The following is a 22,239-nucleotide window of genomic DNA, read 5'->3' on the forward strand; positions in this document are numbered from 1 at the left end:
AATTCAAGCTCTGTACGTGAAATAAGTAGCAAGCATTTTCCACTTCTGATAGCTGTTTGGTAAAGGTGGTAACATATGGCTTAAACACGGCGTGCCTTTTTTATATTCAGAACTATTAAGTCACAATATCTTGGGAATAACTTACAACAAAGGGAAATTATAATTGCTAAGTAAAGATGCCGGCCAAGATTTGAACGTGGGCCCTTTGGTGCGTTTGTGTATGTGTGTATATATATATATATATATATATATATATATATATATATATATATATATATATATATATATATATATATATATATATATATATATATATATATATATATATATATATATATATATATATATATATATATATATATATATACATGTGTGTTTGTGTATGGATGTATGTATAAGTACGTATGTATGTATGTATGTATGTATGTATGTATGTCTAGATACATATATATATATTTATATATATACATGTATGTATGTATATATACATTCATATACACACACCTATATATATATATATATATATATATATATATATATATATATATATATATATATATATATATATATATATACACATATATATATATATATATATGTATGTATGTATGTATATATATATATATATATATATATATATATATATATATATATATATATATATATATATATATATATATATATATATATATATATATATATATATATGTGTGTGTGCATGTATAAGGTCTTACAGTTTGAATTAATTCGTCATAAATCTTTGGCATACAGCCTTAAAGGCCAGTCTGTTGGCCAAATCCACAGCGTTGTTTCGGGTAGTTACGGAGTTCATTGTAGCAGATATGATTGATTTAATTGCCTTGTTGGCCCAATTAAACCTGCGTGCTTTATAACAGAGAAGTTAATAGGTCCAGGTGATTAGTGGACTTGCGCTAATAATACACTGGATCAGTTTACCTACCGACTTTTGGCCAACTATTTTAACGTTGGTTTGCGTTGGCAGCAGATTTATTTGTCAGTGATATTCGTATTTGACCATATTTTGAGCTTAAGCTTTATTATTATTATTATTATTATTATTATTATTATTATTATTATTCAGATCATGAACCCCTATTCACCTGGAACAATCCCACAGGGGCCATTCACTTGAAATTCAAGCTTCCAGTGAATATGGTGTTCATTAGAAAGAAACCTAAGTTACCAATGCGTATTTACTAATATTCCAATGCACATCATGGTGATAATGGAGAATTTAGTAGATAAAAAATTAAATTTATATTTTGAAGTTAACAATCAACGTAATACGTCAATGAGTCAAGTTATACAGAATGGCTTCTAGAAGTTAAGAAAGACAAACAGGCTACATAAAACCCTACGGTAAAATGTCACAACATTTCACTACAATTTTTTTCTCAGTGCTCGATAATTTAAAAGCTTGTTACCATACCGAAGACGATGACAAATTGTTAATCTGGTGCACACGGAGCAAAGTATTTGCATTATTATATATTCAGAAAAAATATGTAGCTAACTAAGTAATGACAAAGTACACAGAGCATGTTCTGAAATTAAGGCTGTCATATCAATGGTATAGCTGAATTTTCAGTCGGAAATCGAAGGCAAATAGATTACTGAACGTAGTCACCGTCACAGAATTGGATTTAAAAATGGTCACCCGTCTTTATATCTCACGTTTTAAATCTTCCATTTCAGTATTAAACGTTAACATGAATTTATATCATTTAGCGTCACTAAAGCAATCCTCTTTCAACTCCAGAGGTTTCAAGTCGTCACCATTATGCTTACCGGCGTCTATTGCACATTGCCTCTCCTCCCCTCCCCAAAGCCCCCCCTTCTCCCACTCCCCCCTCCCCCAAGTCCCCCAACTCCCATGGCCCCCTCCCCCCAAACCCTTTTAAGATTCGTACCCCTCACACCTCATCATCTTGACAATCATCGCATATGGTTTGGCATTAACCCAGATATCAGACACCTATAAGTAAGGGCGAGGAACAAGTGTTAAAGACTTTTTTTTTCGATGCATGTTGGTACATAGCAACTTTTTTAAGAGTCAATTTTAGCTCATAGTGTGCTTGTGTGTGAGAGAGAGAGAGAGAGAGAGAGAGAGAGAGAGAGAGAGAGGTAATCATGCATTAGAAAACTGTTAGTGGCTTTCAGTTGTGAAAGGGAAAACATATTTTACTGATATAGAACTTTGAATAATAATGTAGCTTAGTCACCAACGAAGTAACCCACCCACCCCCCACCCCCCATCCCTACCTCCCCATACAATTAATGCCTTCACAGCTTGGGGCAATATTTTCATCCCAAGTGCTGTGCATTTTTAAAAAATACCACGGCAGATGTCTATAAGGTTATATGTACATGTGGATTGCCTTCTCTTAGAGGTGCTTGAACGTTTCCAAAAATAAAGCGCAGTTGTCATTCACAGGTGATACTGCTTAATCTGTCACCTGCCTTGCTAATAAATATAGCCTGCATAGGCTTCCCTAAGAAGGTTGATTAGTAAAAGAATTATATAATGCAAGGGCCTGCAGGGGGTTAGTGCCATCAGTGCACGTCTCACGGTGCACTGTAGGCATTACTTAAGGTTCTTTGCAGCGTCCCTCTAGCCCTAGCTGCAACCCCTTTCGTTCCTTTTACTGTGCTTCCATACATATTCTCTTTCTTAACAGTTGTTTCAGAGTGTAACTGCGAGGTTTTCCTCCTGTTACACCTTTTAGACCTTTTTATTCGCAATTTCCCTTTTAGCGCTGAATGATCTCATAGGTCTCATCGCTTGCCTTTAGCCTGAATTCTATATTTCAGTTCCAATTCCAACATCCTCGAGCATTCAGATCCATATCAGCAGTAATAGATATTTTATTTCTTAAGTGTGATTTTCCTTACCAGGTAGGGAAATTGACAACCGTTCCTTAAAGTAGAGGATATCAGAAGAATGAAAGAAATTGACTAAAGTCTGTCACGTGTAACCGCATCAAACGTGGGACTCGCTTGCCATAGTCTCTGCGAATCCAAGATGTAAAACCAGTGCCGACGGATTTCCAAATAAACGTTTCTTAACTGACGAAGGCAGCAACGAATGTTTTTAAAAATTTTTTACAATAGCGTACGTTTCTTACGTTAAAGTGTTGCCGCTGGAGAAAAACAATAAGGACAGTTCTCAAGGAAAGTTTACATGGAGTGTCCAAAACAGACGCGTTTAATTGAAACGTTTGCCAATAAGTGACAACAGTAAAAACGATTTTAGAGGAAAGCTTCTCGTCGAATTTGGAGGTGCTCAACGTTCGCGACAAGATGGAAACTGAAGCGGTTTTGCAGGATATCTCACGATTCCAAATAGAGGCTTTTTCTATTACTTGTGTATGTCATCTTCTATTACTGGTGTATGTAATGTCATTTCTCGATTACTCGAGTTGTAACCTCACAAGAGAGTGAATTTTGTACAGAATTATATTGTTCCATCCAACAGTTTGGTTGAAGTTCATATATATTTTGTTTCCAGTCGTTCAGAAATAAAAAAAAATATTCAGAAATATTCAAAGAATGAATATTTCTATTTATCAGACCTGAATGTTGTGAAGTTCCCATGTCCGACTTATCATAATCTTTCGTTTCTCGAAAGGATTTTAGTCTGTAGCGAAATCCTCTGTAAAGGTATTTCTCTTTGACTATTCATTTGTACTTTTGCCCTATATCCTGGAGCCTTTTACTTGTAGATACCTCGCACACGTAATAATAATGTTCGCGCTCGCGTGTATGTAATTTTCCTTTACAAATAGACCAACATGATTTTTTTTACCCTTCGTCTCTTATGTATATGTGTGTGTGTGTGTGAGAGAGAGAGAGAGAGAGAGAGAGAGAGAGAGAGAGAGAGAGAGAGAGAGAGACTTAAAGCTTATCCGCCGTAGCGGTTGATTGATGGAGCGAGTGGGGCCAACTTTTAATTAAGCTCACACCAGGAGAACTTTGGAATTGGAATAGAGAGAACTTCGACAGTGGCCTAGACGCGGGCTGTGATGGAAAGACTTTAATTGTTAATATTAAATCTTCTTCCTTTCATAATATCTCTCTCTCTCTCTCTCTCTCTCTCTCTCTCTCTCTCTCTCTCTCTCTCTCTCTCTCTCTCTCTCTTTTGTGTGTGTGCTCAGTCGCTCACCTGTTCTGAGAGTTTGGCGTTGGGATACAAATTGTCTTTGCTAGGTTAATCACGCTCATTTTACCTTTTGATAAAGCGCATGCTCCTGTGCACTTGCGAGAGAATGAAAGAGTTCTGTTGTTTGAGGGCTACTTAAATTGTTAATTTTTTGTAAGTTAAATAAATAAAAAATCGTAATTTTTCAATAATGAAAATCGGACATTCATTTTCGTTTTTCGGTTAGCTATCTCCTGGACTGCAGCGTAAACACGAGTTTGAATTTTTTTCATATGTTATGCGAGTGTTTGTTGAATTCACTGGTGATTATCCAAATCCGAATGATAAACGGATTGGATTTTCATTAAAGCTTTTCAGATTGCTTATCCAAGGGCCAAGAGCTTAATCCAGTTTATGGTCGTGACCTACATCTGGAAAAATTAACCAATACACTATATTCGAGGTTATCGTGGACCAAAAGCTTGTTCAGTTTGAGATGTTTGTCACTGTGTTCTGGCAATAAATGAAACTCAGATATAACGTTTTTTCGTGTTGTGATACCGCAGTTAACTTGCACTCGAAAGTATTCGTTGTCTAGGGTCGCCATTTAAAAAAAAAAAAATCCTGGATTTGAAGGATGAATTCCTAGACTCGAGGGCAAAGGTCAAGGTGTCACATCTGAGTTGTAAATGTTACAGTATAGCCTAGACGATGGAAAGTATAAACATTCACTCTTCCTTTCATTATGTCCTTTTTTTTATTTTACTGTTCAGACTCTTGAAACTGCGTTACGACGTGGAAAATAGTTCCTTTTCAGTTGCCTCAGATATTGGCTGTTACTTTATCAATATTACTCAGTTATTTATGCTCCAAATGTAGCCATACACGTTGGCAATTCAGAATCCATTTCTGTGGCTCAAGCATAAGGATATTACGCTTTTGTTAAAATCCTCTTTGGCAGATTTTGTGCAAATCTCTTTGTGATTTTTTTTTTTTTTTTTTTTTCATAAAACTGAGTTGATGTTGGTCACTTTTTCCCAGAGGATTAGCTTTGTATAGACAGTATTGCAAGGCATTTTCTTTTTGCTGTCATAATTGATGCTCGATATATCATTGCGAAAATTCGCGCTTTATTCCGGTTTAAAAATCGATTAGTTCGATTTTGATTAAATATGTTTGTAATTTGTTTTCTTGATGAGACACTTTAATGAGATCCGTGACCATGTAGCGTTGCATAATTTTTGTCGTATTTTCTCACCAAGGGAAGTCTCAAGAAATTCTGGTGTTCATTTTTGAACGGCACTTTTTTGTCAGCCCTTAAAAAATATTGAGATGTTACTGAACGCGGGCGTTGATGCAAAAGGTACCTGTGTCGACTGGAATTACAGAGACTGGGCATGAGTTGTAGGGCCTGACCTGTGTATCTAATGTCTAATCTGGGCACGGTTTGGAGGAAATATCACATATGGGGAAAGGTAATAAATGGTTGATTTACCAGGTTGTTTTTTGATGAAGAAAGGAAGTTATCGAAAAATTAAAGATTTAACCATCCAAGTTACCAAGTGACCTAAGCAGTCGACTGTCGTGCTTAATGAAAAATAATTTTGTATGGACTGCAATATTATTATATAAAATTATTTTTACTTCTTAGATATCCAATTACGTCCATATTTGGTTGTTGGAAATATGCGAAGGAAACAAAACAAATCTTTGATATTTAGCTAATGAAAGATTGTAGAACATAGGTTATATTGGTCTTAGGGTTTTTCTCAGTTGTGCTGTTCCGAGGAGAAATCTGCAGGTGTTAGAGTCTTAGGTTTTCAAAATGTTAGGCAACTTTCAAAAAGCCCAGTTTGGTCAGCTTAGGGTAAGGATAGAATTAGGGCAAGGAAAGGGAAGTTCGTTCGTGTTTCTTTTGTGTGGACGTTGGGTTTGCGGTTGGAATGTGAAATAATCTCTCCAGGTATGTTTTGCTGTTCAAATAACATGAGAATAATTGTTTTTTAAAACAACCCCTTAGTCTAATATATTGTCAGTAGAAATGTATGTCATTAATCATGATTTTTTGTTTCCTTCTCCCTTTTCTTAAAACTCTTTATTCCAACTCTCTTCTTCAACCGATCTCTCTCTCTCTCTCTCTCTCTCTCTCTCTCTCTCTCTCTCTCTCTCTCTATCCCTTTTCTCTATCTCTCTTTTTTACCCCTTTTCTCTATCTCTCTCTCTTTTTACCCCCCCTCTCTCTCTCTCTCTCTCTCTCTCTCTCTCTCTCTCTCTCTCTCTCTCTCTCTCCCACGGTCGTGCAGGTGGAGTGCAAGAAGGCGCAGCCGAAGGAGGTGATGTTACCGACGAGTGTGGGTCGCGGACGAGGAGGCGGGCGCGGGGGCTACGGTGAGTTGGTGATGGTGTCGCCTGTGCCGCCACTCGCCACCTACCGCTACGCGCCCTACTCCCTGCCTGCCGCAGCCGCTGCGGCTGCTGCATCGACACAGGTGCCGCTGACCAGCCTGCCGCAGGTGACACCCGCGTCCTTAGGCGGGCTGGCCACGGTAGGTGCGGCAGCAGCAGCAGCGGCGAGCGGTATGGTCTCAGGCCACCTGGCCACGGGCCTCCCTGGCTACGGGGCCATGTACGGGTTGGACGCGGGCGTGGGCGCTGCCAACGCCGCCATGGATTTGAGTGGCTGCAAGCGGATGGCATTCACGACGCAGCCCGCCACCACCAACACAACTAATTCTCTGGGTTACTCCGTGTCCAACCTACTGGGCATGCAAGGCCTCACCGTGCCCACCTACCCCATCCCTGTGGGCCTGTGAGCGCCCACGCCCACGTCCCCCCCCCGCGCCCGGGCCCCGGGGCGTCGCGGACCCTGGGAGTAGGCGCACAAGCAAGCAGCAGAAGCAGCGCGTGTCAGCAAGAGCATCAGCAGCCGCTGGCCGCCGCCGGGGCCCTCCAGCAATAATCATGAAATAGGATCAGGGAGAGGGGCGGGCGAGCTGCGGGGCGGCGCTCGAGAGAGACCTCTCACTCACTCCAACCGCCCCTCAGGCCGACCCGCTCCTTCCTTCCCGACCACCTCACCCTACCGTAGCTGCCGAGCCAAGCTTGCGTGCGACCACAAACTTTACTTGGCTGGTAACCTCCTGGCTGGATAGACGATCTCGCTCACGGCGCTCCAACCCATTGGTCCGGCAAGGTCACAGGGCGGGAAACGCATTGCCCTGGTCAGAGACTGAGGTCACACACTTCGAGTCGATGGCTCTGGGAATGCATAGCCCCCTCCCCCCCTTCTCGGGCCACTGCACATGGCTTGGGGAGCTGGAGCGATGATGATGATGCCAGTCAGGAGGAACCATTAAGATATATTACTTAATATTATTATATTAATCATATCATCATCAGCTGAGGCAGGGCTGGGACGGTCAAAAGACCTTCACAAATGTGTGGCTGTGAAGTGCGTGTTTGCAAGGGTCCCTGGGTACCTCAGCTGTTTTATTTTTTTGAACCCCTATCGGTATCGGTACCTGCTAGGCCAAAGATTACACCAAATAATAATAACTATTGTAGGTGATCGTGCCCAAGGCCACAGCTGTATCACACAAGCTTAAGTTGCTCTTAGTATAATCACACGTCATTATAATAATTGTCTAATTTTTCTAGTCACTGCTTTATCACCTTTTATTTCCTTTTGCTAGTCTTCATGATTAACATCTTCAGTATTACGTAGCTTTCCATACTAACCAAGTAAAGTTTGACTTGCACAAAAGTTGGTATATACGAAAGAAAAAAATATGTATAGTTTGCCACCCTCATTCATTGGACAGGAGTGCCTACGCTCCCTTCATACCCTTAGACAACAAGGGCGTAAGGGCGAAGGTTCTCCTGGCCTCTTAGCTATCCAGTGGCATGCCATGGTTCGGGGCTATGTTTAGAATGACCTTATATGGGAAGGCTGGACGTTTGTTTTTCGTTTTTTCATATTTTTTTTCTCGAACGGTTGTTGCAATGTGGTTGTTGACTTTAAACCCACACGGGGGTCAGACAGTGTTAGGGCTTTCTCTGTATTAGTTTGTACAAGTAAATACAGAATGCATATTATGATTCAATAATTTCCAGTATTATAATTCACTTTTTTCCAATGTCTATGCAAATGAGAGGTAAAAAAAATATTCACGTTAATGTCAAGCTTCGATGTCTCGTCTTCCCCTTGTTGTCAAGTGCAGTGGTGAAGTTCTTGTGAAGTACTAAAGTACATCATCCTTAAGTGATAAGAAGCAAGCTACTATAATAAATAAAATAAATAATATTAATGATAATATTGAAAGTGATACTGCTGTATTGATGTAAATAGGTCATAGCTCTGTTCTGCTCTCCTGTCTCGAAACGTGGTACTTCTGTTGGTACTTACGTAGGCTATGTACTTAACTGTACCATTGTACTTAACATGGACCATGGTACTGGCGTGAGTCGCTGCAACACTTGCGTAAGTTGAGGCCCCCTTTTTTTATATGATCCTCTGTCTGTCTCTCTCCCTGTCTCTCTCTAAGTGCAAAGAGACCCAGCAGTATTTACATGGTCCAAGTACGTACGTCATGTTGTTGTTTCAAGTCTGTCTCTGTCACGGCCTCCTCCAGGCGCCTGTGGTGGTTAAAATGGACCACGTGTTATTGTTGTTTCAAAGTCACTCTCGAAGAAGTCGTTGCAGTCCACTTTATTTGACAATACTTAAGCTAAATGGTAAGGTTAAAGGCCATGTACTTATGCGGGGTCGGATGTGTTTTTTTATATATCATATATATTATATATATAATTTACCGTAAGCCAAATAGTACTTAAACGGGGCCACCGACTTACGCAATATGCAGTACTTTACGTAGCCACTTTACACGTGCTGCATAAAAAGGTTTGGATACCAGTCTAGGAGAGTCGTATACATTTACCTGCGTACAATTAACCCCTTAAAGGTTGGGGGATGAGCTTACGCGCCGGCGTAGACAGAAGGTGCGCACCCCTGACCCTACAGGTGTTAATGTTGATGATAGTGATGATAGTGTCAAGATGACTATACAGCTGTGTTGCAGATGTTTTTTTTTTCTTTTTTTCTGTATGCTCACATTGTCTTCTATATGTTGTTGTTTTTTCTTTATTTATTTTGTGTTTGGCTTGGCTATAACCGCGCCCCCCCCTCCATAGTTATAACACAGAAAAGTAGAAAACTGTAGAAGGTTACTTGTAGACTAGCGCTCTCTATATATTTACGCATACCTGTGGTAACTTTAACTTTTTTTATTTTAGTTTGAAGACCTATTTTTCTTGACCTAGGTAGTTGGGGAAGTTGCCCCCCGCTACTTCATCATAGGACTAAAATCCTTCAAAGTTTATAGTTAGAAATATATTGCAAGTGTCCTTTGAATCGTATAAACATTTTTATCGTAGTTTTTAATAATGAATTTGAGTAATGTATTGAAAAAGTAGATTATGTGAGTACTTAAAGCGTAAGGCTTCATTCATCTCTGAGAACAGCTATAGAGCTCTACTGCATCCAAAACACACACACACACTTTTTGATTCAAAGTAATTCACCTGGTTTTTTTGGCATAATAACTACTATCTGAACATCAAATGATCATTATATTAAATGTTCTATCAGGGACAACCACTCAGGCACTTTACTTTTATGTATTTAGAACAGCACCTTCCGAGTATTTATAGTTTTCTCCAAAAACTAAAAATGCCGAAGAAAAAAAAATGAACAACTAACTAACGGAAAATCAAATTCGCATAGCAACAATTCAAAACTTCTCTTTGCTTTTGTGTAGATTAAAGTGAAAAAAAGTTATAAACTTTTATATGTATATATTCTTTAACTTTCTGGCGAGCAAGGCAATCCATATATTGTACAGTATATATATAAAACTAATATCTATATATATTTATATATACATATATGTATATATGCGTATATTTATATGTATATGTATATATATATTTATATATGTATATATACATATAGTATATATACATATAGTATATATTATATATAATATATATATATATATATATATATATATATATATATATATATATATATATATATATATATATATATATATAACAACGATCAAACAGTATAAATCAAACCAAATAGTATATCCGATTCCAAAGAATCTTACGAAGAGAATATGATGCACAATCTGAATTGTATAAAAAAGTAAAGGTAAAGCTTATGTTTTAGGCATTGTGTCAAATCAAAAAAAAAAAAAAACCAAAGTCTCGAGACAATTTAAGAAGAAATTACAGAAGTGAAGAGGTTCAACTATATTTATATATATGTATATCTTTTGGTTGAGACAGAGCTGGGTTTAATATATATCATCTTACAGTGGTCTATAAACTTTCAACAGCAACAACAGCAACAATAACAACAGTGAAAAACAACAACTTTGTTAATGATGATAGTGATAGCCGCGGGAAGGCCCCTTTACATGAACCTAATGTTATTAGCTGTGGTTAAACCTGACACCAGTTCAGTGATGGTTATAATAGCTCAATGATTTAAAGAGGGGGAGGTTCATTGCATACTTCATCGTCGCTAGATCAGATATTTTATACTTTTATACTAACTAGTTGGTAAACAAACTTTAGGGGGAGTTGTAGAGGCACTATTATAACAATGCTTCTTTTCTAGGAATAATTTCTGGTAGGTTTTTACGAAAAATAACAATGAGCTGCCAGTTTTTGACAGATGTATCGTTTGTGTTTCTGGTTTCATATATTTATCAGTAGAGCGGGGTTTGTTTTTTGTGGCAGCAGCTGCCTGTTGGAAGAGAGCACGTGTCATGATAAAACAGGTGTTAACTAAGAAGTGTAATAATAGTAGTGAGAGAGTGTAATTATCGTAGGATGCTCGTGCTTTTGTTTTTTGGCTAGACAGTTTTTTTGCAAAATAGCGAAAATAACTTTAAAAAATTGTAATGAAATAGATATGCACAGCGTTGGAAGGAAATGGATATATATCTGCTCAATCTTACAATTTAATAATGATCGTCGTCTATTCTACGTCCTCTCTCTCTCTCTCTCTCTCTCTCTCTCTCTCTCTCTCTCTCTCTCTCTCTCTCTCTCTCTCTCTCTCTTCTCCTCTTTCTCTCTTCTCTCCGTCTCTCGCTCTCTCTCTCTCTCTCTCTCTCTCTTTTTCTCTCTGTAGAATTTGGCCATGAGACCTTGGATCCGGGGGGGTTGGCACCCTCTTCCCCCCTCCAGCTTATGGAATAGCTTTATAGAGACGTAAGTCTTTTTTTGATATCTGTTTGTCCTTATGTATTCCATTTCTTATTAGAGTTCCTATAGCTACTCCCGAATCTTCAGTTCATTGTCACATATCGTGTATTTTAGATTGTGCTGCAAAAAAATGAGCACTTCTTTTTCATTTTATACATATATTTTTTTAGTGTTCAATTATATAAGCTGCCGAGAAAATAAAATATATAGGAAAAAAAAACACGCCCGTAATCATTATGAAACAGGCCGTTGTAGGTAAGGGAAAATGGGGAGGGAGTTTTAAGTAGTTGAAATATAACTGAGGAAAAAATATATATAAATACATATAAATATATACTTTTTTACATTAGTTTTTTATCTTTTTTGGTTGTGGTTTGGTATGGTACAAGGCTTCTCCGATACAGGAATGGTAGATCTTCATGACACTAGAAATCTCTCGCTAGAGTATTTATTAGTCCTAGATATTAAGGAAGGCTTTCAACGTCAAGTTGTATGCGGTTCACTCGAAAGCACTTGTTTTGGACTACCTATTGCGTATGCATACTAGTATACACGTGCGTATTAGCGGGCGTGCGCGTGTGATTTTTCACGTATATACATGTACCTCAGTAATGTCTGTGCGTGTATGCTTAAATATGCAGACATGCGCTTACGTGTATGTGTAGATATATGTATATACTCACACCGATGCCTGAATATACATAGTGTATGAATGTATGCATATGTTAAGTATTTATATATAAATGTGTATGTATATGTATAGCGTAACTTAAATGGTATTAGGCGATTACGAAATCCGAGACCCCGTGGCTGCTTTAAGTCGAGAAGGGAATTAAGACTGATAAAAAAAGAAATAACTGAACAAAATGGTATAGAATAACAGAAATCAAATTGAAATCTAAAAAAAAAAGTTCAAGGCGTCATGAGGCCCGTGCCTGTTATTGTTCAATTATTTAACTGTTTAGTCTTCATACGACATGGGTCCATTTGTATTTTTCCTGCAGTTCTAGAAAAAAATAAATAATAAAAAAGTTACGTAGCTGTGAATATAAATAATAATCGTCATTATTACTGAAAAAAAAAAATAAAAAAACCTGTCGGTGTCTAGTAGCTATGGAGCGGGGCCGTGCACACTTAATAATCAATTTACGTCAAAGAAGAGCCTATAGAAGACAATGCCTTTACAAGGCTTTTTTTCATGAATGGCCTATGTGATTATTTAGTACTTAATTGGTACCAAATGACAGGGTTTTGGTTATGAAATTCCATTTAAAGAGGCCTTTGAATTTTTTCGTAATGTCATGTGCCAATGATAATATATACTAGTTTAACATAGGCATCAAGCCTTGTATTATAACTGTTGATAGAATAAACAAACTTTTGACCGTACATTTCCTGTTTGTCTTTATCTAGATAGAGCCCCTTTTAGAGTAGTCAGAACTAGCCACGTAGAGCTCTCATAGATCTTTTTTAGAAAGACTGGAAAATTCGTAGAGAGAAGAAAAGAAACAAAAAAAGGTGTGACTTCATTTAAAATCGTCACCAACACCTTTTTTCTTTTCCCTCAAGGAAAATGAAATGAAATAAAAGAATTAATGCCTAGACCGAATTGCTCTTGAAATTCTAATATCTTGTTTTCATTTCTTTGATTTTTATTATTACTGTTGTTATGCTTTTTTTTTTATTATACTCTGCAATGACAGACACATCACCAGGTTCTTGTTCCTTTCCTTTGGTTTTTTTTATAGACTGCTCTACGCTTTCTCTCTCTCTCTCTCTCTCTCTCTCTCTCTCTCTCTCTCTCTCTCTCTCTCTCTCTCTCTCTCTCTCTCTCCTCCTTTCTTTTGCTAGTTCTGTCTCCCTTTCTGTATATAAATATATATATGTGTTCATATATATATATTTATCAACCTTGTATGTATCATATATCTATTTTTATCTATCATTACCGTCTTGTTGTATCTCTATACACCTCTCCGTTTTCAAGAGAGGGTGTGGGGTAAATATAAGCCTGGTTATTTAAAAAGAATGTGATAATGCAATATGTATACATATATGACATATAAATTCCATAAATATATATATCAGGTGGAGATCACAACTTTCGAAAAACATTAAAAAAAGTAAGATACAATCAGCAACTGGTGTGTGGCCTGCCCAGTGCACTCTGTTCACGAATAAAGTCACTTCATCAAAAGTAGCAAAGAAAGAAGTTCATCCACAAAAGAGAATATAAAAAGTTATGAAACAAAACAAAACAAAAAAATTAAGAATATGATGAAGATTCGCTTCAGATCACAGTTCAATGAGAATCAGAACGAAAAGAAAAGAAAAGAAAAGAAATGAAAATCAAGTCAGTTGAAATGGTTTGTTGGTGAGCGTTATGACATACTCGGCTCGCGCTCCCAGTGACCAAGGAAGGGTCTATAGCATAAATACACCGTTACTTAATATCCTCTTTTTTTAGCGGAAAAAAGAACTCTGTCTAGTTGTCCCTGTTGGACATTTAATCTTAATGATTCCATTTTGGAGATGTGGTTTTTTATTATTATACATCAGCATCCCCCGAGAGTGGGCTTTTTATAGTCATTTTAATGCAATTAGATTTTCACACACTTAATTTGGGGCATCCAAACCTTTTTGTGTCCAGTTTTCAATTGCAGTCATAAATGTCATCAACTATTGAATGCCTTCATGATAAGGTGTCTGATCTAGTTCTTTTTCTCTTTCCTCTCAAATGTTCTAGATCTAGTTTGGTCGCTGGGAGCTCTCCCTGATGGTATGTATTTCTTCTTGTTACTATACTAGCCACCCAGGGCCACCCTACACCAGGTCCGCCCACTTATGTCACCCTCTCCCGTGCCTGCCGTAGTAGGTGCTGCTAAATTAACTCTCGAGATATATACATATATATATATTATAATTCTGTCACAAAGTCACTTGTATATAGATCATCAGTCTGTATTCTGTAGAGATATAATCATGACCCTAAGTCATTCTGTCACTACGTCAGCGAGCAACACCTCTCCCCCTTCAGCGGCGAGCGTGAGGGAAGAGTGACGTCCTCTGAGAGGAAGAGGAACATCCCTCGGCAGGTCTCCCGCCGTAGGATGCTCCTCTTTCTCCTCCTCCCGTGGTCAGCCATCGTGTAGTGTAGTCCTTGGGGGCCAATCACCTCACCCGAGCCTGTTCTGTTTGCGTATTATAATGTAGCCCACATGAAAAGCAAAAAAAAAAAAAATACTATATATAAAACTAGCCATAAAACCCAGCAAAATGATAAAGAAGAACTAAGAAATAAATTAGAAATAATTCTAAAAAAAGGAAGAAATCAAAAAGAGCATAAAAGAGATAGCCTGTGCTGCCCCACCCCACCACATCGGAGAGACAATCGAATTATGAAAATAGAGATTTTGTCAAATCCGAACGGTAAAAGATTTATTGCGGAAATGAGAGAGAAAAAAGGAAAAAGCCAAAACTAATTTCCACCTTTTTTTGTAATCATATATATTTGTATGTCTAATGCTAAATTTTTATCAACATTTGTTTATTCCAATTCTCACAGATATTAGCTTGAACAGATTATCTGGGGCATAGTCCAACTTGTCACACAGTTGAAGCATTAGGGTAAGTGTTCTCTGGAACAAGCATTAAAATCTCTTCTTCGTCAGTGAAACGCAAGAACATCATGTTCATTTCAGCTTTGTGTGGAAATTATGGAAGACGTTTAGTTCATGACAGTTATGATTTTCCCTGAAAACATCCAGAGAAAACAGTTTTGCAATTAGAGTCTTCTTAAAAAGAACGACAGACCTCTCTGAGGAAAAAAAACAGTACCAAAAGTTTTCATGTCATTTCATTATGTCACACGAGATCTGTTTTTGCTTTGCTTGAATTTCAGTAGTCACTTGATGGAAGAGGTCATGTCAATTTTCTAATCCTGTTAGTCATTTCTCAAAACATACATGAACACATTATACATTTATGTTGGAGTGCCTGAGTTCCCTCTGAGTGGAAGTGTGAGAGTGTATTTTCCAGAAATCATTTGTGTAATGCCCTTGCAAATTGTTGTTCACAGTATTTAGTATTAGCAGAAAAAAAGTCAAGGTTTTTATTCACAAGAATAAATTTCTCAGTGCTAAAATAATAATAAAAAGAATATTTGGTTTGTAAATATATATTTTTTACTTATGATTATAAAGTAAAAGAAAATTCTATACAATTGAAAGTAAAAAATTTTGGCATTCATGTAAAAGGTAATTGACAAGAGAAGTGTATGTGAATTTTTTTAATGAAAGTAAGTTGTCTGAATGAGATGAAGTTGTCTGTATGTCCTCATCACTTGTGAAATGTGTTAAATGTTTTGAAAACCCTTGAGCCTCCCCCATGGAATGATTGCAATGCTCTCACATGGTAACATTTGAGAAGGGTCACGTAACAAATCTTTTTCCACATTACTACTAACAAGTGTACACCCGTTTTCTACAAGCTCTTAATAATGGCACTGGTCCAGAAACGGAATCTTGGACGCCAATGTTCCTCATAGGTACTCCTGCTTCTGATTGGGAACCGAAGACATATTTTAAAAATAAAAAAGAAAAAAAAAGAAAAAGGGAAAAGAGATATAACACAATAAAACCAGTCATTGGTTAAACACTGGGAGTCATGGATGGTACGTAAAATCATTTCCGAGTCATATTTGTTTTACATTTATTTGATATTGTGGGCAAAAGACGCCTGATTCCTTTTCAGATAGATATAATTTTTCATTTAGATGTTCTTGCACTTACTTTGCAATGACTTTTTTTTATTTATATCATGAATTTCTTTGAATTATATGTGACTGAAATCATCTCTGTACAGTAGCTAAAGCATCATCGTCTCTGCAGAAAGGAATCAGGGTCTTTTTTTATTTTTGACATATATTTATAAATATGCTGGGACAGGTTCGAGTGCGGCTAAGTTTCCTCCATTTAATACCTCGGGCATCACCTTGGAATAAGGAAAAAAGAAAATGGGCTTCATCATTTTGTCATCCTAGTTTTCAAATAAAGATAAAAAAGAATAAGTAGAACAATGGCGAAGAGGACAGTGGTGGAGGAGGAGCAGGAGTAAATTTTCAAGATTTTATTCTCGGTCTTTTGGAGAAAAAAAAAGTCCATATAACCACTTTTCACTTAAGTTGTCTTGACTTGACTTTTTTATTGTTATGGTTATTATTATTGTTGTTATTATTATTATTTTGTCTCCTCTTTTTAAAACAATTAAATCTGTAGTTTTGTAGAACCTGTAGCAAACTTAGTCTCAGGTTGTTGCCGGAGGTATCTTAGTTTTTGAAGCTTTGTCATATGCCAATATAAACTTAGTATTTTTTTTAAAGTAAATGCAGTACCAAGCTAATAAAGATATCTTACTTAGAATTGTAATTGCATGTCCAGTGCTATAGTTTATTACCATGTAGGAATTAGCCCCAAAAATCTGTTTCGCGTAGATTAATCTGTCTTTTCACTTCTTCTTTAATCAAAAATATTGTTTAGAATTTAACTTTTTTCCAATTGGATCAGAAATAAATTGCAGATTTCACAATAATGATCACCACAAGAGCACTGAATTAATTTAATTAAACAAAAAATTGAAAGTCTGTAGGAGGAAAACGCCTTCAAAGGAAAGCTTGGCTCTTGTCGCCAAGCGTGCCCGGGCATCAACGAGCAACTTTGAAGACTACTACCGAGCGTGGAATACTCAGCGACTCGGGTAGTCTTAGAAGGACCGTTGACGCTGCCCGTAAAAATCGGCGCTTTAGGCCAGACAGGAACAGCGGCTTCCCTTTGAGGCGTTGCAGGTCCTCCCCCTGCCCAGAGAACACGATTGTTAACGACTTGTCTTTCTGTTGTCTTCCTTGCAGGGATCCAGGCAGCCGCATATGCCGCCTACGCAGGTCGCGGCTATGCTAGCTACCCGAGCTTCGGGTTTCCTTACCCAGCAGGTAATTTGAACTCGGGTGTTGCTGCGCTTTGTCTCCCCCACCCGGTCGATGTGGGGTTCTATAACCTGCATGCATTGCAGTTGTAACTCATACTTACACTCTGCAGATGGGAGATGGCTTCTTCGATTCTTCTTAGTAGATCACATTCACTATAGAGAGACCTCCAGTTAATCTTTCATTGGTTTTCATTTGGCAATATTCATGACCCACGAACGCTCCTCACAGAGTTTTTGGGAGGAGGAAAATACACGTCATGATGCAATGCTTTGTGCTGGATATTTTTTTTTTTATCATCGACGTGTGTTTTAATGTCTTTTCAGTCAAGATAATTTTTCCCCCTATTTTTTTTGGAAGTGCTCTGCAGATTTCAAATACAATGTCATTTTTAAAACAAAAACTTTTTGTTACAGTGCCGTCACCCAATTGTTGAGTTTACGAGCATAGGATCTATACATATTTTGAGAAAAAGAGATCGGAATATAAAAGCAAAAAAAAAAAAAGTAATTTACTAAAACCATAGCAACTCTGCAAACATTTTATATTAGCCATATGATTTGTTTTATACCTGCCTTAATATTTCTTTTCCTATCTCTCTCTATGATTAAACAAAGACCGTCGTGAAAAGAAGCATTTTCACCCATTATCTTTTGGCTTTGATGCATGTGACTTTTTTTCCCCTATTAGTGAGCATTTACTACTACATGATGAAAGTAAATAACTCCCTAACGCAGCCCAGCAAAGTTGTAGGCAAGAGTATTATTTGTACTGTAACTGTAGGGTTTGGTAGGCATATTCTAGATTATGGTTTTTCTCTGGTGCAGTTTCTGTAGGCTGCCAATTATCTCGTTCTGCGTAGTTTATTCGTCCTGTAATTTGTAAGACTCGATAGAAGTAATGTTTTTTTTTTGTATTTTGTTTTTTTTATTTTCTTTTCATTTCCATTAACCCTTTCGGCGATATGGGAACGGATATAAGTATGATGAAAGGAAAAGCTGTGTCATTTTTCATCTTTTATTTTTTTCTTTCCTTTTTTGTGGAAGAAGGCACATGGTTGGGTATCTTTTCAACGACTAACCTGAATGAAATTTTTGTCTTACTAACCATGATTACTCTTTGGAAAGGTAGCCAAAACCAGCCAGTTTTAGTGCAATTGCAATGCAATTTTTTTTGTACAGATCTCACTTGAGAGTCTTGATCCGAAAGAGGAGAAAATTTTTGTATACAAATCTCGGATGGTATTTCTAATATCAGAATTTTCCTTCTCTCTCTCACTCTATTTTTTTTCTCCTTCATCAGTGAATCATACCGTATTGTGTCTGAGTTCCCCAAGCAGAAGGAGTAATAGTGAAGTGTCTGGTCCATATCGTCGTACAGTGTGTAAAAAAATAAAAAAAATAAAACGAGGGCTAATTGGTAGAGTGGTGTGGTATGGCCCTCTCTCTCTCTCTCTCTCTCTCTCTCTCTCTCTCTCTCTCTCTCTCTCTCTCTCTCTCTCTCTCCATCCTTTTTCAAGACTTATTTTTATTGTATCTGTTTACTTGTACTTTATCTGTACTCGTTTTTACGTTATCTGTTTTCCTATACTTACTTTTATCTGTTTATCTTTACTTGACTTGTACTCAGTATGTTCCTTTTGCTTTTATTCTGTCATTTTGTTACTGTTGCATATATATATTCATATATATATATATATACCACTATCTCAGTAGCCAGTGTGTTGGTAGTTGTAGCAGCAAGATAGTATACGGAGTGATCTTTTTTCATAAAACCAGTCATCTGACATCACCTACCCTATTGGAGGTACAAAACACTCACCTCAAGATATGCTATTAGCTTTGTTAACTTTCCTTAAGTTATTTTCTTGTGAAGTACTATATGCAATAATTTTTCATTCAGTCATGACTCCCTTGTTGTAACTTTACTGCCATAGCTTCTCTCTTTTTTTTTTTTTGTTATGTTGACATGTCATTCGAAGTAAATAATATATAAGAAAAAAAAGCTGCTACGGCAAATTTTTTGTGTCAAAAGGATTCAGTCAGTGTTGATGTCCACAGCTTGTTGTTATTTACCCTTATCAGAAAGACTCAGATAGTTGTTGAAATAATGAAAAGTTTCAGTCAATTTAGGTGAAATAGATTTTGATTTTCTCTATTTCTTTTCCCAGGGATTGTTGGAATTTTGCCTGATGGCAAGTTTCCATTGGGAGAATATATCGGTTTGAATCCTGCTTTAAACCTGGTTGGGCACTCCTGAATTGAACACACACTCGCGCCAGAGATTGAGCCCAAACTCTCATGCCTTGTATATAACCCTATGGACCTTATAGTGCTACCTGCGGCGCCCTTCTCAACTCTCTCTCGCCGTGTTCACTAAAGGGCAACATGATTCTCCTCTGTGATGATATACTATTTATTTGCTGATAAAAAAAAAAAAAAAAACAGATAGCTTTTCAAAGACTTGGATGAAATAACAAAAACAAGTAACGAAAAAGGCTCCCGTGACAGATAACATATAATATCTCTACCCAAAACCCAGAATATATTTGTTATGGTGATGAGTAATTTGAGAATTTAACCTTTTTTCCTGGAAATGTTTAGAGAAATGGATCAGAAATTTAAGCAGTTATTTTTTTTTGTTGGACTTCATGTCGTTTTGATATATCACTGAGGGACACTTCCTATCCAATCTTGTTGCTGCAACTGGATAAAACCTCTTTTTTTTATCTCTTTCTCTCTTTCTCTCTCTCTCTCTTTCTCTCTTTCTCTAAATGCAAGTTCATCTGTTCAAAGAAAAAAGGATAAACCTTCGTTGCCGGATAACTTGAATTTGGCCTGATACACTATATAAGGCGAAGTGGGTGCGTCAGTCAGCCTCGTCGTTAACTCTGGTTTCGGTGTGAATTTAGGATGACTTAAAAAAAATTAAAGAAAGTAGAACTTCACTGAACGGATTTGGACGAACAATCTTATTCAGACAGACTTCAATTTTTTTTATTTCGTTCACCGAGAACGCTGTGCTTTTATTACATATATTTATATATTGAGAAGGAGGATAAGCCATGATTTGAAACGTTTATGTCTATGAATTACGAGCTGTTAGGTGAAAAAAAGGTTCTGTTAGCTTCGTTTGTGCGCTGATTTCAGTGTACTGTGGGTCATCATTTTAACCCCACAGATCTGAAATTTTGTTTTGTGAAAAGTCGAACCTTTCTTACAAAGGAAATATTTAATATTTTCATTCTTCGATGACATAAAGGGTGGGGATTCAGACAGGAGAGAAGCGGGATCGATCATTTTTTTTATACATGTATTTATTATATCCTCGCCTCCATAGTCCATAGGTACTTCGCTTGGGAGCGAGCGAGGTTTAAACCTCTAATAAGAGGCAGAGCTGTGCCAGCGGTGGCAATGTGCAATAACTTGATTTTGTAACGATTTTATGGGCAAAAATAAAGAAGAAAAGAGAACCTGAAACCATCCCATCTTTCTCGGTCCATCCAGTCCCTTTTGTTAGTGTGGCGAGTTCGCTGCAGCACCTTTCATCTCCAAATGATAAACCTTAGCTATATGAAGGAGTGGGTGAGCCTTAAGTATATCTCCGCTCTTGGGGGAAGCTATACTTACTCGTAACTGCAAAGTGGCCTTTCTCGGTTCATCGAGTATGCAATTATTTTACTCACGATTGGCGCTGGGATGTTAACGAAAACTGTCGGGAAGGAAAAAAGTACCATTGGTAGCTGTTGGTTAGAACCAGCACTGTTTTGTGTTTGGTTCTTAAAGGTTGGGTGGTTGGTTAAGACTAGGCTGTCCTATTGCAGCACGGACAGTTGCCCCAAGTTTGGGAAAGCGTGAAAAGAGAGTAAGAGGTCTGGTGTAGGCCTCCGAACTCTGCCCTACCAGCCTATTGCCTCAGGAGTGGGTCTTTGTTGCTAGAGTTGAGTGGTGAACTCCGTCATGCCTCGCGTATTAAAAAGGGTCCGCGATGGAATTTTTTGATGTATTCTCTCATTGATTTCAATGTCTGTGATTTTAATTTATCCTCGAGGGGTCGTTGGTATTGAAGGAATCGTCCAGTAATGTAAAGACATAAGACTGTTTGCTGTTTTCTATGTGAGGAGAAATAACTTTGAGTTTGTCACTGTCAGCTCGTAGGACTGATGTATAGTCTACATACCAGCAGGACATACATATGTATTTTCTTATCAAGGCGAGCTCTAGGGTTGTGGTGGAATATTATCCACTTTCAGTGGACAGCTTACAAAATCCAGTTGATCAAGACATACGTTTTGTTGTTGATTTAACATAGATGCCAAACTTTTACTTAGTTTTGTGGCAACTTTTATATCTATGGATTTTTTTTTTCCAAAAATCCCATTTATTCGCTTGGTCTTATGCTTGTTTCCTCCCTTCCCATATTTTCTTGAGAACGAAAAATTTTCGATGAATTCGAGTGCCTTGACTGTGCATGGCGCACACGTCTACTGGCACTGTCACGAAAGTCTTAGGTCGATGAGTGATCACAGTCTTGATGAAACATCTCATTAGATTTTGGTGTTTTAGTGATAGATGAGAGGCAAGTGTTTGCTTTGCAAACATCAGGAGAGAGGCCAGGTTGAATTAGCTGTTGACTATGCGCGAAAGTCGTGGGAAATCCTCAACGGAAAGGGTGTGGGAAGGAATGGGTTATCTCCATTCAATACAGGGCACATTTACAGGGTGTCATGCACTAGCAGGTAAAACCTGTCTCTGTAAAAGTGATTACAAGCAGGACTGAGAACTGGCATAAGGCGATGCTACAGTTGCCGTTTGAAGGTGATATC

At 37.5% G+C, this 22,239-nt stretch overlaps 1 protein-coding gene across 4 annotated transcripts in view; it reads left to right on the forward strand.

Annotated features, from left to right (window-relative positions):
• The window catches only part of Rbp6 (RNA-binding protein 6), a 1,287,678-nt gene that overhangs the window by 1,242,238 nt on the left and 23,201 nt on the right, over positions 1–22,239 (forward strand). For 2 of the 4 annotated variants that reach the window (XM_067118389.1, XM_067118391.1), the window contains exons 9-11: positions 6,463–6,547; positions 14,181–14,213; positions 17,340–17,420. In XM_067118389.1, coding sequence (XP_066974490.1) covers positions 6,463–6,547; positions 14,181–14,213; positions 17,340–17,420 — 199 coding nt within the window. The remainder of the gene's footprint in view (positions 1–6,462; positions 6,548–14,180; positions 14,214–17,339; positions 17,421–22,239) is intronic. The other 2 variants (XM_067118390.1, XM_067118392.1) reach the window with 1 other exon arrangement.

The sequence above is a fragment of the Macrobrachium rosenbergii genome, chromosome 16 (assembly GCF_040412425.1).
Source record: "Macrobrachium rosenbergii isolate ZJJX-2024 chromosome 16, ASM4041242v1, whole genome shotgun sequence".
NCBI lineage: Eukaryota > Metazoa > Arthropoda > Malacostraca > Decapoda > Palaemonidae > Macrobrachium > Macrobrachium rosenbergii.